The sequence below is a fragment of the Haemaphysalis longicornis genome, unplaced genomic scaffold (genome assembly GCF_048455015.1).
Source record: "Haemaphysalis longicornis isolate Haplotype H1 unplaced genomic scaffold, Haemaphysalis longicornis Haplotype H1 scaffold_3, whole genome shotgun sequence".
In the NCBI taxonomy this organism is placed as follows: Eukaryota; Metazoa; Arthropoda; class Arachnida; order Ixodida; family Ixodidae; genus Haemaphysalis; species Haemaphysalis longicornis.
Window position 1 is genome coordinate 114387149 of NW_027526335.1, and position 16565 is coordinate 114403713.

At 49.3% G+C, this 16565-nt stretch overlaps 1 protein-coding gene across 5 annotated transcripts in view; it reads right to left on the minus strand.

Annotated features, from left to right (window-relative positions):
• Positions 1-5042: 5042 nt before the first annotated feature.
• LOC144175026 (dopamine receptor 1-like) overlaps positions 5043-16565 on the minus strand; it is a 545209-nt gene continuing 533686 nt past the window's right edge. For all 5 annotated transcript variants that reach the window (XM_077704046.1, XM_077704048.1, XM_077704044.1 and 2 more), the window contains one exon: positions 5043-8975. In XM_077704046.1, the coding sequence (XP_077560172.1) occupies positions 7641-8975 (1335 nt within the window). In that variant the 3' untranslated portion in view covers positions 5043-7640. The remainder of the gene's footprint in view (positions 8976-16565) is intronic.

A 16565-nucleotide genomic window follows, 5' to 3' on the forward strand; every position in this document is an offset into this window, starting at 1 on the left:
GTCTCGTTCTTGTTCAACAGTGTTGACAAGTATGAACATTAACACCGGACTTAGACGTTTAAATTTGGCTGTGGGCATATAAGACTATTGCGAAATCACTGTTTCGCTTTGGCCGAGTGGCTGAATCGAGTCACAGACAGACAGACAAACATGCAAACAGACCGAAATTTTTGCGTTTAAGTAGGCCAATAAAGACTATCGTCCTTAAAATTTACTTAACTTTAGTGCGAGTACAACATCGTGAAAGGAAGGGCGAAAAATGAAAGAATTATTCCGTTTATTGCTGAACCTCCGTTTCCTACTTCTCCTGACCTTGCTTCAATGATTAAGTGGCACGGCATTCGCTAAAAAAAATTGGCGATGTTTGCACAAAGTCGCGCAAGGCTTGAACCATAGCGGAGCTGAAGGATTTCTTTCCATGTAAGCACTGAAGGACACACCACCACGCGTTGCATTAGCATCGCATAGCATTGAAAATGTTTCTTTACATGTTCCGTTGTCGCCTTTGACTGTGGTAGTAGTAGTCGTCGCGATATATATCGTCGTCTTCATCAGGCATGACTGGTGGGCCCGGATCGTTTTGTCTGCAGGCTTTCACATTTCTCCCAAAGTGGAACGCGTCAGCAAGCGCTAGAACCGGCAGCAACCGGCTTCGCGTGCTGGGCGTCTGTAGTGAGAGCTGATGATGATGATTGCTATTGGTTTCCCCTTAGTAGCGGGGTGATGACATGTCATCTTACCAAAAAGGACTAATATACCCATTTTTACACTCTTGGTTTAATACTAGCGCTGCTTAGGGCAGGCACAAAAAGCTTATTAGGCACAAAATACTTTTTTTTCCCTGTTACAGGTGGTAACTGTCCTAGGCAATATTCCCCTCTCTGCTTTTCGTCCACCAGCATTCTAATCTTCTTTTCGTCCCCTCGACAGCCTTGAAGTTAACTTCCTCTGTGATACCCTTAAATCCTAGGGCTTCTGGAAGCCCAATATTCCCTTCATGTTGATTTGGATGGGTACCCTCACATTCTGATGTCTTGCCAGCCCCCTCCCCCCCCTCCCCCTGAGGCGCGGACGTACATGTACTGTTTTCTTGGTCTTTTTTTTTTTTTTTTTGCGAGCGCCACGCGCAAGCCTGTACGACACCGGGCGCTCCTCGTGAGGCGTGTTCTCACATGCGCGGTAAACGACTGGGGCAACTATGACACAGTTTTCTGATGACGCAGCACATACTACGGCCAGCGACAACAGCTCCGCTGTGAAAAAGGTACAGAAACTCTGAGAAACGAGTACTAATTCGTCTGTAGCCTGCTTGCGCTGTTTCCCCGTTTCACCAACCCTACGTTTCATTGGTGCATTGAAGGAACACGTCAACCTAGACCGCGTGTTCGAAAGCGTAGCTTCGCATGGCTACGCGAAAGCGGTCCTGTGCACTCGCAGAAAACTCTTCCTTCGCAACCTGATGAGCACGAAATCAAGTGCAGCGACGCGCCGGCGGCATCCTGCCCACCCACCGGGGAAAGACTACACATGCTACCGGCGCTTCCTGGCGCCCGGATTAAGACGTTCTATCGCGCCCCCGGCTCAAGTACGGCGGCATTGCGGGGCTACGAAAATAACGGGACGGTTCTAGAAACTCTATGAAAACCGTATTTAAAGAAGCGGGCTGCGTCTTACAGCCAGTCTGGTTAACGCCCTTTTTGGATGGTGAATAGGAGTTGCGTTTCTAAGGTGCATGCTAATCGGCCTACCTTTAGACAACTACCCCGGCTGTCCGGATTATCACCGAGATCACTGCGCTGTCTTTAAGTGCTGCTTTCGTTGGATCACGCATACCAGAAGATACACCATATGCGTCCAGACAACCTCTGATTTCCCCTACCGTTTGACTATGACGTGCTTCTGCCCTCCTTGCTCTGAGGCCTAGTTTTAAACAGGTTCGCATTCCGTTTAGTCGTAGTTAGTGGTTAGTAGTGCAGCGTTATGTGTGATATTAGTTGTGTATAGAGTTGTTTAGACTTGTTCGTTTGTACTTTTGTTAACATTCCCTTTCAAAGTTTTTTGGTTTGCCTCGACTACAATAGTCGTCACTTGTATTAACGTAGCCGTTATGGAGATTATTTTGTCGCATATTCAAATCGCTGTTGGGACCCATTTTCTTCACTGCTACCGGCGAAAATCGGGCATAAAAGTGCAACCACTCTGTCACTGTTTGTCACTCCAGTGAAATCATTTTGCTGAAACCCAACAATATATGGCAGTGGGCTCACCGGTACAGTAGGGCCTTGGTACAGTCTCAATTTTGCGGCAGTCACAAGCACACTCCTGGTCTCGGTATGTAGAACATCTGGAGCAGAGTGGTCGTTTTCTGAACCTTCGGATTCTTAGTTACCTGACGAGTTGCTCCCGCATTCCACAATTCTTATTAGTCTTATTTGTCATCGAGGCTATTCTATCCCACCCGGAACACTCAAAGTTTGCTGCTGTGGAACTTACGCTGTCTTTCGCCGGTGCCGATGAAAAAAAAGACACAGTATGTCCGCCAGGGCGCTCCTATTCCTTTCGCAAACAGGAGATGCCCCAGCGCCCATGATGACTTTCGGAGTCTTGGTTACAAGCCAGGCTTCTAGGGTGAATAGCTTGGGGTGTGGGGCCGAACAAGAATAAAGTTGCTAGAGGCACAAGTGAGCAGAAAACGGATTGTTCAGCTACTGCCCTCGTTTGTAGAACCAGTTGCACAACTACTGCGCATGTGCAAAGCACAATAACAGAATGTTCGACAGTGTAGCCGGGCATACCCACCGTGCCAACTGCAGATATCTGTCCGCGTTATCGGCAGTGTTATATAAACGCTATTCTTATTAACTGCAATTACTGCAGCATGCTCCTGCACGTTGATACAAATACCAGGAGTCTGTGCAAGTGTGTTGTAATGCGCTATACGCTATTTAAAATGCTTAAAAGTTTTTTTTCTCCGAGATATTAGAGGGAACTTGCAACACTTTCGATAAGCGGTTTACTCTTTCCTTCTCGTCTGAAACCACTGCCAAAGCTGTAGTTATCGCCAGCGCGGAGCGGCAGTGCGTGATTCGCTCGTCGAACCAGATACGCCTTCCATTACTGCTTTGTTTTTGTGGCTTTTTTGTAGCGTGAGCTACACTGGCTGAGGTTGAGCAGTTTCGCGTGGCTCTTGGAGAGCCGTGCTGCGCATGCGCGAGGAGCAGTGACGTGTCACGGTGCACAGCTGGCGTGCTGGAGCCGCCGCCGCTGCGACTCGATTGAATTGCATTAAATTGTATAGGATTGCATTGGATTGAAAATCGGTTTAGCAGCAGCAAGCATGATAATAAGCTAATCTTAGACAACCAGGAAACCTAAGAATAACTAGCTTAACCTTAGCTCACGCTACGTATATCCTGGCATAGCCGAGCTAAGCCACTGCTAATTTTTGAAGTTACTATCGAAAAGCGTCCGTTGCTGCAACTGAAGAAAAACCGGCCAACAGCCTTAGAGACGTAATTCGAGCAGCCGAAGAACTTAAAGACTGGGAAAGAGTGAAAAAAAACTGTGGTTGATTCCCCTGCCCTAGGAATCAGTAAAACACGAAAGTGAGATGTGCAGCGAAATCAGCAGCTGAGCATGATTTGCGGGTCGGCGCCTGTTTTGTGGGTGTGCTTGGAGAGTGACGTCCTGCCGGCGGTTCGCTTCGGCAAAAGTGTACTGGCATCATTTCCATGACGGATATGACGTCAGTAAAATCTTGGTGTATCCTGGCATAAAACACTTTCGTGTTAAAATATAAAACCCGAAAACGAACAACCCAAAGTATAACGTACTCTTTAGCAGTAAAGGTTGCTTCCCCGCAAGATGACCCTATAAGCAGGGGTGCACTCTTTACAGGCCGCTTGCTTCATTGTACTGGCGTCATTTCTGTGACGGATATGACGTCAGTGAAATCTTGGTGTACCCGGGAATAAAACACTTTCGTGTTAAAATATTTTCAGCGAGTTTACAAGTTATCTGGTGGGCATAGAGCAGTAATTTCTGGCCGAGGTACTTTGCGACCTTCTAATCTAAGTACTGGGTGTGTTGGGTGACCACGTTCTGCATTTAATAGTTAATTATTTTATTTTTAATTAATATTTAATTATTTAATATTTAATTTAATTTAGCATTTCATATTTCAAAAAAGTTGAGAAAAGTGTTGCAGGGTCTCTTTAGCATCCACACCACAATAAAGGACTACATATTTGCTGTCGTACAGCAGCATTATGTTGCGGGACCCGCCGGTCAATTACGACATCTGAGCGTGTTAAATTAACTAGGTATAGTTTGTACCAAGGTAAATCTGCATTATTTAGCGATGAAACACCCTTGCTACAGCAGCAGAAGCACGTGCCGCTACCATCCCGAAAAAGTTTGTTCGTTCAGGTACAGGCAGTGAGACAGAACTGCGGGACGGGAGACTGTTTAGCCGTTTCACACTACAGGGGAAAAGCAGACACCACTTTCTGCACTTTCTCTGCACTTTCCCTGCACTTTCCCAGTGTGTAGCCACACCGATTATTCAAGACGCATTCCATGTTCATGCCAGTTAACAATTATCATCCCGTTTCGCTGCATCTGTTCCTTCTCTGTCCGTATGAGCGCGGTAATTGGCGATTGATCCACGAACGGCTGGAACCATCACAGTCAAACTGCGATGGTTTTCCAGAAGTTCTGAAGTCTTTGCTGTAGCCACTAGACGCCAGAAAAAGAAACTGTCGCAATGAACATTTAAATCTGGCACAGTATTCAGTAAAAATGCATTGATTAAACACTTGTGATCGTTGTGTATTTACATACTGTGTAACAGTCAAGCTTAAGCGTCTATTATTTGGGTCAGGTTACGTTACGCAAGCTACACAGTGCAGAAAGCCAGTGACTTCAGAGATCTTGACAATGACTGAACATCAATGCACGCAGTGGGCTCCGATGTTTTCTCCTGACGGGAGGACCCTGAAAGAGGAGTGGGAAGGAAGCACTCGGGCGTATACGACGTTAACGAAACAGGCAATCCGTTTATTATGTCGAGGTACGCGTCACTTGTCCAGTTGAGATTACGTTCTACGAGCGTAGTCGAGTCACTAGTAGAGGAAGAGAGGGCACAGAAAGTCTCTTGATTCCCCGCACACTCCATCACGTGACCACGACTCAACACGCGCGACTCCTCGCGTGCGAATACAACCTCGCACATTCGGTGTCTTTCCTGGCAAGAGAAAAATTACATTAACTATACACGCTATTCGTACATATATGTACACTCCCGCTATTGCGTACACGTTCTGCACGCGACGCCGACTGCTCTCGGCCTGTTCCCGCATCGATTAAAAAGAAACGCCCGCGTCCTTGTTGCTTTCTTCACGACAACCCACCCAGAGCAGTGATTTCAGAGTAGTGGCATCAGATGAGTGAAAGTGGCTGCCTTTGGGCTCTAATATGAGTTCACGCGTTTAGATTAGCCGGTGACTGCCGATGGCTACCACACGTAGGAGTGACGTTGATCCAGACTGGAAGCTCAGTAGATTATAGTTTTGGAAGCATCATTCGTGGTTAAATTTTGGCAAATCACCGCTTAAATCGAGCCGAGTGGTAGTTTGGTGAGTCGCATATATATATATAAAGAAATATTACACCTATGTTTTATCCCGTTTGTCCTCCAACCTAAATATCTGCGAGCTGTGCTGGCAGTAAATAAATATCCGTCCGTGCGCACGACAGAGAGAGAAACTTGGCGCTCTTTAACTTGGTGGAAGCGCCTAGGACGATAATTCTGGAAAACGAAAAGTCGTGTAAGCAGGAGCCAAAACAGAATCCTAAGACAAAGGCTAGAGAAAAAGCCGCATTGATGGCAGCGAAAAAAATGCGTGGCGTACGAAAAAAATGCAGTTCAACCTCCTTCTGAACGCAACAAGTAAGACAGAAACGTTCAATCCGCCATGTTGAGCTTCCAAGTTAAGTGGAACAGTTAAGCGGAACTACAAGAGGGATGGGCTTGCTCGTACCTTTATTCACAGCTGTTTGTAAAGCAAGCCCTGTTTCGCGAAATCTCGGGGGAAGCAGCTGGATTTAATGGGGCGAAAGCAGCGCTTCCAAATATAGGAAAAAGGAAGACCACCTCCTAAGCCTGTCCTGCGTCCAGGCCATCCCCTATTGATCGCTCACTACGTCGTCGCCTAATCTAACAGTAGTGGACACGCCGGGTTTTATCGATTACGGCTTTCGATTTTGACAGTGCGTCTCTATATTTGGAGCGTTGCTGTTATAACACCCATTTTTCCGAGTGGGATCGACACCCGTACTTATGTCGCCGCAGCGAAATTGCGAAACGGGAGTACGATGCCAGAGTTATTTCATAAGGCATTACAAAATGCGCTGCACAGATGTCCCGGCAAGAAGCACGGTGAACTGATTGCAGCCGTTTCTGATATACTGCTAAGCTGCTTTCGTCACCAAAAATGAGCTATCCTAGGTTTGTAGTACACTGCGCAATAAAACCTTGCACTCAAATTTAGCGCCATACCAATCCATCCGAATTTATTCCCTGTGATGTAATAGGATACCTTTTTCGATCGTGCCTTAACCTCTCCCACACCTTACGCATATCGAACTCATCGACAGTCACCAGCCAGGGGAATGCCTGGGCGCTGAAAATTTCTCGGCAAGTACGAATTCGCTAAACCGAGCTGGGAACGAGCTAGACAACGTCGCGGCCAGTGTCGCGTACGTGGGACACGCAAGCAGCACTTTAAGGCGCTATAGCATACAGCGTTCGATAAAGCGGCCCGTGTTTTAACAGGGAGAGAACTGCGGGGGGACAAGGCATATTTGGCGGCTTCGAAGTCGTCGTCGTCGTCGTCGTCGACTAGGCACAAGACTGCGGACGCGACGCTGGCGTCCGCAGCCGTCCCGTATAGATTTGTGCGTCTCCGGGCGAGTCTAGGGGGAAGCCGGGATTCGTTCAGGCTCGTGTGACCGATTGTCGGAGGCTCGCAAGAAAGCAATGGGCCGCCTGTGACCGGGGGTATTACGTAAGTGTGTGGGCACGCTGTTAGCCGACTAGCAAAGTATAGATTCCGACGAAAAGGGGAGAGTCCGCCGAAGAGTACGAGAGTTTGGCCTCGCTCTTTTTCGCCGTTAGGCAACGCAGTTCATGCCGGGGTGACGCAGGCTGGTGAAGCGGTCTCCTGTGATCAGTCAGCCACTTTCACCGCGCAGAACCCGTGAGTGTCGTCTTGGCGCAGCACTACACGGTCGGCCGGCTGAGCGGAGGCGTGGGGCCGCGGCGATCGGAAGGCCAATTCTCCCGCGGTGAGTCGGAGGCGTGCAGGACGATGAGGTAGTGTTGCCGACGCAGGCGTTCCCTGCACGTGAGCTCATGGAATAAATTATTGTGCAGACTTCTTCCTAAGTAGAGGCGCCTGCCACAGCCTTGCCTACAGTTCATCCGTAGGGCTCGAGCAAGTGGCCAGAGTGCACGCTTGGCGGCAGTGGCGGGTCGGATGCGGCGTCGTCATCGGGCTTCCTCCGCCAGCCCGGAGGAGGTCCGGGGATTTCGAGACAGGGGAAATTCACACACGGCGTGGCGTGCACCGGCGTCACTGCTATATGTCCGATATCTCGCCGATGCTCTTGACGCTGATCTCGACCCGCGTGTCAACTTCCGCCCGCAGCGATATGCGTTCGCTGGCGGCCACGTTGTTGTGCCGGCAGCCGGCAGCCGACAGGCTGTTGGCGCGTGGCGTCTCGCAGATGGTGCTCCGCTTGGTGCGGTACGAGAGGTCGCTGGGCGCCCGCGCGCGCTCGGCGAGCGCCTTGCAGCAGGCGTGCGCCGTGATGACCCTGCGGAAGGCGTCGCGGAACTCGGTGTTGAAGATGCTGTAGATGATGGGGTTGAGCGCCGAGTTGAGGTAGCCGAGCCAGGTGAGGAACTTGAAGCACTCCTCGGAGATGCAGGTCTTGCAGAAAGCGGCCACGATGTTTGCGCAGAAGAAGGGCACCCAGCAGCAGAGGAAGACTCCCACGATGATGCCCAGCGTGATGGCCGCCTTGTGGTCCATCACGTGCAGCGACGACTGGCCCCCCATGGCGCGGAACTTGGTCGGGCTGCCCGGGTCCTTGTGGTTCACCACGCACGGCTTGGTCACGGCGCGGATGTTCTGCACGTGCCGCCGGGCGTACAGGTAGAGTCGGGCGTACAGCGCCACCATGACCACGCACGGCATGTAGAAGCTGATGAGGGACGATGTGACCGCGTACTCGGGCGTCAGGTCCAGCGCGCACATGGTCTTGCCGTCGACGACGAGCAGCGAGTCCGGGTAGGGCCGGTGCCAGCCCAGCGAGATGGGCAGGAACGAGAGCAGCGCCGACAGCATCCAGATGGCGGCGATGGTGCCGAGCACGGCGCGCTTGGTCATCCAGCGGCCGTAGCCCAGCGGGTCCTTGATGTGCAGGAAGCGGTCCATGCTGATGGCGCACAGGTTCAGGATGGAGGCCGTGCTGCACATGACGTCGAAGGCGATCCAGATGTCGCAGAACTGCGGCCCGAACGCCCAGTAGCCCATGAGGTCGTTGATCACGGCGAAGGTCATCACCAGCGACGAGACCAGCAGGTCGGCGACGGCGAGCGAGACGAGGAAGAGGTTGCCCAGCTTGCGCAGCCTCCGGTCGGTGTAGATGGCGAGACAGACGAGGATGTTTCCCGTGATGGCGGTCAGGATGATGAGTGACAGGAAGGTGCCGATGAGGTAGCGGCACGACAGGTCCCAGCTGTCGAGCGGGACGTGGCCCGGCTCCTGGAAGCCGGCCGTCGTGTTGTTGGCCGCCGCCTCGAGCGTGGGAAGGACGATGGACACCACCGTGCTGCTGGCTGACGAAGGCTGCATGGCCGTGCCGGAGCTCGCATTGAGGAACGCACCCGGCAACCGCTCCCCGGGCACCTGCGTTCACAAAGGGAAGAGGATTAGAAGACGCGGCTCTTTGTGCATCCTTACTGGAGGCGATTCAAGCGCGCTGTAATTTAGGCAGGTGCACCGCGCAGGGAAATGCGCATTAGGGTGTTCTGGGTTGCAAGAATAAATGCTTCCGAAGCTGCGCTGGGGCAACAGCGCAAATACACGCCTTGCGATGTTGTTTCTCCGAGCGCAAGCTCTATTTTAAAGCGAAGCTTTAGAGTCCTCCCTGATACCGTTGAACGCCAACACGCCCTGCAGGAAAGCCAACTTTCTCTGACGATGACGATGAATGATCGCGGGTGAAGTGAAGGAAAAAAAAAAAAAAACGCTCCCTGCGGTTGGAACCGAACCTGGGTTTCTCGCGTTATGAAGCCGGTGTCTATCTGATTGCTCCATTTCGACATGTTCGAAGCGAGCGCCAAGCAGCAGGTACCGATTCGCGCCGTACACCCCGAACCCAAACGTTAGGCCTAGGGAGTACACATCCGAGAGTTGCTGCGGGTATTCTAGAAAAATGGTGCACACCTCCAGAATACTCGCAGTGTGGGATTGGACAACCAAAGAACCCATCACAAGAAAGCTTTGCGTTCAACTATCGTCGTCGTTAGACGGAGTGGTGCAAAAATTTTTTTTTACTCTAATCGTATGCTGGACCTCATCAGTCGCCAAATTCGCACATTTGATCACGCTGATTGGTCGTTCTGGGGCATCGTGGTGAAGCCCACGTCCGGCAATTTCTTAGAGTGCATAGCAGAGCGGTCCTCTACTTGTGTTGTTAATAAGGTGAAGCCCTGTTATTGAACGATTTCAAGTCGCGTGGAAGCCGTTTCCAAGCAGCGATGCTGACGCCGGATTTTTCGCTGAAGGGCCGGTTAATGCTTTCGCACTGGAAAAAAAAATTCCTGGCCCCGTTTTTAAGTATCCGCATGATGGTTAGGGATTTGAAGTTCCTCTTGTTGCACGATGAGTGCATGCGCAGTTCTTATTAAAAGAAAAAGAAATAAATTCCCGTTATACATTGAAATTTGTTTTATGGATGGTTACATGCGTCGTAAGAGCGAAACGAGAATTTTGAGAAGTGTGCCGGCGCAAAATGTTTAAAAAGGTCACTAACAGTACTGTCTAATGATGCAACTTGGTGGCAAAGGAAGAACCGAATTGAGAGGAGAAGAAACAAAAACAATGACAACCAGAGTCAAGAAAGTCATTAAACATTCAGGCTAAACAATTAGCGCCCTCGATCGGCTCGTTATCCTAATGAACTTCCTTGAGAAGGCGGGTAAACTTCCGCATACGTGCGTATTTGGGAGCCGGAGTTACTGTACGTAAATTTTTAGCCATACTCGCAATTTGCGAAGCACAGTAAGAAGAGAACACGCGTGGTTGTGCACAAGTGTCTCCTACGACATTTAGTCTTCTACGATGTCTTATACCATGTCTTCTACGACATGTCTTCTACTACACGTATCATGCCTTCTACGACAAATTTCTGCTTTCGTTAAAAAAAAAAAATCTTCGCCCTAGTAGGGAGGAAGGCAACTATATCCCCCGTATTCCACAGGTAACCTTGACCACCCGCGTTGCCAAGGGCTATAAGTGGAACTTCGACTAGTCTGTTTTCAAACTGGCCACGTGCAGCGAGCCAACACCGAGCTATTTTTCAAGATATCGATTATCGCCATTCACGACTCTTTGCTCGGGGACCATGAAAGCCGGGTGCCCCGGGACGCAGACTCCTTAGCCTAATGAAGGTCGGCCAGTGGTGTACCGAGAAAACGAATTCCCGTTCCTCCCACATCCTGTTCAAAGCATGTTCCCATCGGGCGCGTTCCCATCCCCGTTCACCGACGTGGGAGATATATAAGGCTTGAATCTTCGCACGAATAATGAATATGATAAGGCTGCCCATCCGATCCGCAATAAAAACAAGATAAAATCTATGGTTGGCATTTATTTCACTTTAGGCGGGGGAGCTCCAAAGGATATGCGGTATTGGACGTACGTAGCGGAGGACCGTAGCCCTGCTCTCCGGCGTACGACGAAGGAACGGTATATCCGAGCATAGAAACTGAGTTTGTGGCGACCCCTGGCTATTTCTTTCCACCTGGCGGACAGATTAAAAGTACTGGCAGAACTAAGCAAAACAATCGGTGGGTGTCCGGTTCAAATTTAACGGCGAATAGCGAGGCGAGTTAATATGGGCGCAGAGCTTTGTCGGGCGGTGAATGAGTCCACCATGAACGATGTAATCATGTAGCTTTGGGAATATTTTTCAACAATTTTAGTTGACCCTTCTCGACGACAATTACTACAGCCGAACAAACAACCTGTTTACTTCACTTTGAATCAAAGCGCGCAAAAGGCGTTCATTTCTTTCTCGCCTTTATTCCTTTAAGTTGTAGAATGTCGAGTTTGCAAGCCGGTTCGGTCAACACGGTTTTCATCATCTGTGTTAACCGCTGTGTATACAGCTGCTGATGATCCGAGGCAGTGGTCAATACGCGTAAATTATCTCTATGCTGACGCTTTATATAACGAAGGCTTAACCGTGAAGGCTGTTAACTTGGGAAAGCTACAGAAATAACTCCCCTCATTTAAAACCCTGCTCCTCAAATATAACCGAGCGAATTATCCAGAGACAGTTGCAGAAATTTCTCCACTTTAGACAACAAGCACAATAACCTGGGAGCTTTTGACAGATCAGTCTACAACGGCCGCTATAGTTAATACGAACTCTATTTTTAAGCATTTTAATGGCACATGGAACAATATATAGCCAGTAAAATATGTGTCCATCTAACGCGTGAAAGTTGTGACTCACTGAAAACACTGCACTCGTCCTATTTATATTATGTCTGGAGCGGACGCATTGCGATTCACCCTCTACAAAATCGTCCCCCGCCTTGCCTACATTTTAATATCTTTAGCAAGGCATCATAAACCCTGTGTGAAAGGGTAGCACAAAGCAGTGCCTTTTTATAGACAGAGGGAGAGATAAAAGAGCGGTTTGACTGAGTAGAAACACGCCGCTCGGATCCTCTGACCTTCTCGCTTGGCTTTCAGTTTCGTCCTTAGTTGGAGGTGGGGTGAAGAGATGAAGGGCAGTAAAGAAATACACCAGTAAAGCGCAGCAGAAAACAGTGAGGTGAAAATTGTTCTCAAGGCGGTAACACGGGGTTTCGAAATAGGAAACGGCTCGCTGCGTGGCGCATTGCCCGGAGGAGGAGGTTCGCATCAAGAGCTCATTTCTCGGATTTGTCGCAGCCGTCGAAATATCGTCTTTCCGCACGAAAGGATTTGCTACTCTGCGCTGCCACCCTGACGATACAATGGTATTGGTGTCAGAGGGAGCGGATCATGGAGGCGAAGAAGAGAAAGGCTACGGAAGAAAGTAGGAAAGGAAGACGTTGCTTCTTCTCGGCAACAAGTATGAACGCGAGTGGCCGAGGAACCGATCCATCGAGCTCCCGTATCTCGTGTGACGCAGGCTGCCTGAGCCCAGCGAGGTTTCACAAAATGCTACGCAAAAGTGGAGAGTTGGGATAGTTGGTAAGCACTCATCCTTCAGCGTGAAGAAAGAAACAGACCCAAGAACGGACGCGTAAAGCTGGCCACCCGGTAGTCGGTACACGAGCCTTGAAAGTTAGGCCTAAAAACGGGTACACGAAACAAGTGTTGTTCCCAAGTCAGAATACGATGAGTTCAGCCAAGTTCAACGCCTTGAAGTTCGAAAAAAAAATTAGAAAAGGAAGTTTATTTTTGGACTCGTATGCCAAGCTTGTGCGCAAATTTTCGCTGAGTGGAAGTAAAAAAAAGCATGAAACGGCGGTAGGGGTGCCGTCCAAGAATGGTATACTGTGGAAAGGAAGGTGAGGAAAAACCTTGTTATTTATGTCAAACAAAAAAGGCTTCACGAAAACAAATGAAATGTATAAAGACCGTTTTTTGGTTTGATTGATCGTAGGGTTCAACGCGCCGACGCAACGCAGGCTATGAGGGGCGCCGTAGTGGAGGACTCCGGATTAATTTTGACCACCTGGGGATCTTTAACGTCCGCCGAAATCTCGTACACACGGGCATTTTTGCTTTTCGCCTCCATCAGAAAGTCATTCCGGTCATGAAGACAGGAATGTCCCGTCCTCCTGAGGAGCGGAAACGCCACCTCTCTTTCCATTTCAAATGGCATCATTCTGTCCTCATTCGACAGCATTCCGTTAAAGGGGCACTGACACAAAAATTTTGCATCATGTTTTTTTTTGTTGCGATAAGTAGCTAGTGACCTACTTATAACCTGTAGAAACCTCATTCGCTTCAGCGTGCGACGTTTGTTTAATTAGAGGCATTTTCAATGCAGCCAGTCGCAGTTTCGGTTTCAGCGAGTGCCGCGAAACGATGGAGTTTGTGGATTTTGTGTGAACAAAGCTGACCACGTGACCGTCGGAGGGATATCACAGAGCAGAGCCGCCGTAGCACTGTCGAATCCGCATCGACGGCAGTTTCTGCGAATGCCCCCACGTACTGATCTCGTGAGGCGCTTAATTAAAAAGCGACCGTGGATGTGACGCAGGCGCTGCGAGTGCAAATGCTACCGAGGCTAAAGAACGACGCGCGACGCTCGATACGGTGGGTGGCAAGACGCTCGCTGGGAGCAGCCGGCCGGTCTGCCTACAGGTCCGCCTACAGATGTGTTTGGCTTAGCACTGCGGCGGATATTCGAGTGCCGCTCTCGTAAGCTGTGCAGATGACAATTTTTAATGCAACCCGCCATCGCATCATTAACTCCTTTCTCATGCAAGCCACCATGGTCGGGAATAGGGGACAATTTCGTGCAGCGGTAACGAGCTATCACTCGAGCTACCTGCGCCGGCCTCGGCCACTTCGCGGCCGTGGCCGCCGTCTGCACAACGACCGTGCGGCTAGCTCAGTGGGCTTTTCGTGCCTCCGGCGCGTTTTCGCATCCAATGGTAATGAACAGTAATAGAAACAGAGTGCCTGGAATCGCTGTAGAACTTTGGTCGCGGCCAGCTGCCCGATGAGCTGACGAAATCACGAAATCACGGCGCCTCCGCCGCCAACGATCGGGTCGTTCGTTCTCGAGAGCAGAAGCTCCGCCCTCCGGCCCTCCGATTGGAGCGGCGAGCCGGGCGAGCCGGCGAAAAACGCCGGCATTGCGGAAGCGGCAAACACAAACTTGTGACGTGTTTGGATGTTGTTTATTTACACAATATCCTCGGGATGTCGATTGCTCGTGGTCCTCTGCTGGCTGCTCGGTTGCGTTTCGCACACTTTAAAATTGATTTTAAATATGTTCTAGGCTGTATTCGCCGCTGACATTTTGCAGATGATGTAAATGTGTTCCCACCAATCTATCTCCGAAGTTATCTCGCCTTCAAAATTTTGTGTCAGTGCCCCTTTAAAGGAGTCATTAAGAAAAAATAGGAGTTTGTTTTATTCGAAAGATTTCGTGTTTTATAGTGCCCCCAGCGCTTGCGCGGCAGCAAATGATGCCGTATTCACTGAGAAATTAATTTAGGTTAAAATTTGATTTTCCCGCCAAATAGTGTGTTTTGGTGACGTCCACAATGAAATCATAACGGCGCGTATACAAAAGAACTTCCACTGCGCCATTCGGCACCGCAGCCTTGCTTGCCGGCAAACCTCCCAGATGGCGCTAGCATACTCAGCACTCCGCCGTTGCTTTGTTTACGGTAGAAAGTAATCGCTTCGTGAAACAGGGGATATGCTTGACAAACAGGGCCACGTCGTAAGGCAACGTCGCTTACGCCAATCAGCCAGCGTCGTATAAGACAGCTCCAAAGCGTCGGACAGCTGTGCAGCTAAAACAAGCATAGTGCGCCCAGTACCAACAGCAGTGCGCACCGGTACTTCTATGTTTACGTGCGCTTTCGTAACTATAATTGTTTACCGCACCATTCTTACGGCTGCAAAATGAATATGCATTACGTTTAGGCGCAAATAGCTCGTTCGGCAAGCTTATAAGCTTTGCCTAATTCGCGTTTTCTTTTTCCGCCCTCCGCCTATCCCAGAGCAGTCTGGTATGACATAGGTTCTGTTGCGGGAAATTAGCTAGTGGGTCGCATGACCCTTCCCTTTTTTCCTAATTATGTAGCCTATTGGAGCGAAGTTTACGTTAAAAGTGGTGTCAGTATGATTCTAACGAGGCAATCTTTTGAATGAACCAAACTTGTGTTTCGTCTTCATGGCGCCTTTAAAGCCCTGCAGCAGATCGCACGACTATAGCTCGTGGTACTTTCCGCGGGTGATGCGAAATAAGACCCGCCAACTTTTGAATTACACCATGTTATTTATGTTTGGCTGTTATGAAAAATTAGTCCTGCGTACGCACGTGAGCCATAAATTAAAAATAAACTTAATTTCAAAACACCGAATTTATTTAGTGTAATATGCGACACCCTTCATAGCTTTTTCTTCGTAAACAGAAGCTTTGATTGATTGTAGGGTTTAACGCGCCGACGCAACGCAGGCGATGAGGCGCGCCGTAGTGGAGGGCTCCGGATTAATTTTGACCCCCTGGGGATCTTTAACGTGCGCCGAAATCTCGCACACACGGGCGTTTTTGCTTTTCGCCTCCATCTGAAAAGCGGCCGCCGCGGCCGGAATTCGAACCCGCGACCTCGTGCTCAGCAGCGCAACGCATTAACCACTGAGCCACCGCGGCGGGTCATAAACAGAAGCGCTTTTTGAGTTCGTCTACAAGCGCGTCCAGTGCAAAGACTAGGTGGACGCGAAGTACTTAAGACAAATATTACTGCGCTACGCGCAACGAAAAAACTTAAACTCGCGCAAGAGGATTTTCTCTCCTCCACGGTCTGGGCATTGCTTGCAGGCTTGAATGACGTCACTGAAATTTTACCGGTGGCTTTTTTTTTTTTTTTTTTTCAGCCGCAGCTGCCAAATTATTCCATATCCACTCTGCAGAAAGTATAAACAAGCACTGAGCATGACTAAGGAGGAATATGCTACGGCTGGGAAAAGGTCCGTGCTAACGATAATTATAGTTTCCCAAGTGTACGAAGGAGAAGGGGAAAGCGTTTGTCGGCAGTGTTGCAGGGTACTTTTAATGCTGACGTTCTAGGCGTAGCGTTGATTATTTTTGACTACAGAAAACTCACACAACATGTAAGCGGTTTTATATAATATTTATAATAACAATTAGTATCTCCCGCCGTGCCACTACGTTAAAAACTGCATAAATAATAAAAAAAACTGCAGCATATCTCTTAGCTATGTGTCCTACTCGTTTAAACCTTGCTATTTCTTTTAAAAGAACCACATCTATCAACCCTATAGGTCGCTATTTCGTATTGCATTGCGCTCGGTTCGACCTATTCATTTTGTTCGCTATGCCGAGTGGGGGCCAAGTTTACTAAGGCAGGTGAAAAACAGAAAGAATCACTTTTTACGACAGAATTGATCGATGCACCGGCCGAGTGAACAGTCCTATAAGAGCATAAATGCTCCAGCCCAACGACATCACGGTTCTCCGAAATCTAATCGAATCCGCTGATACTACCCAGTGTCATTACGGAATCG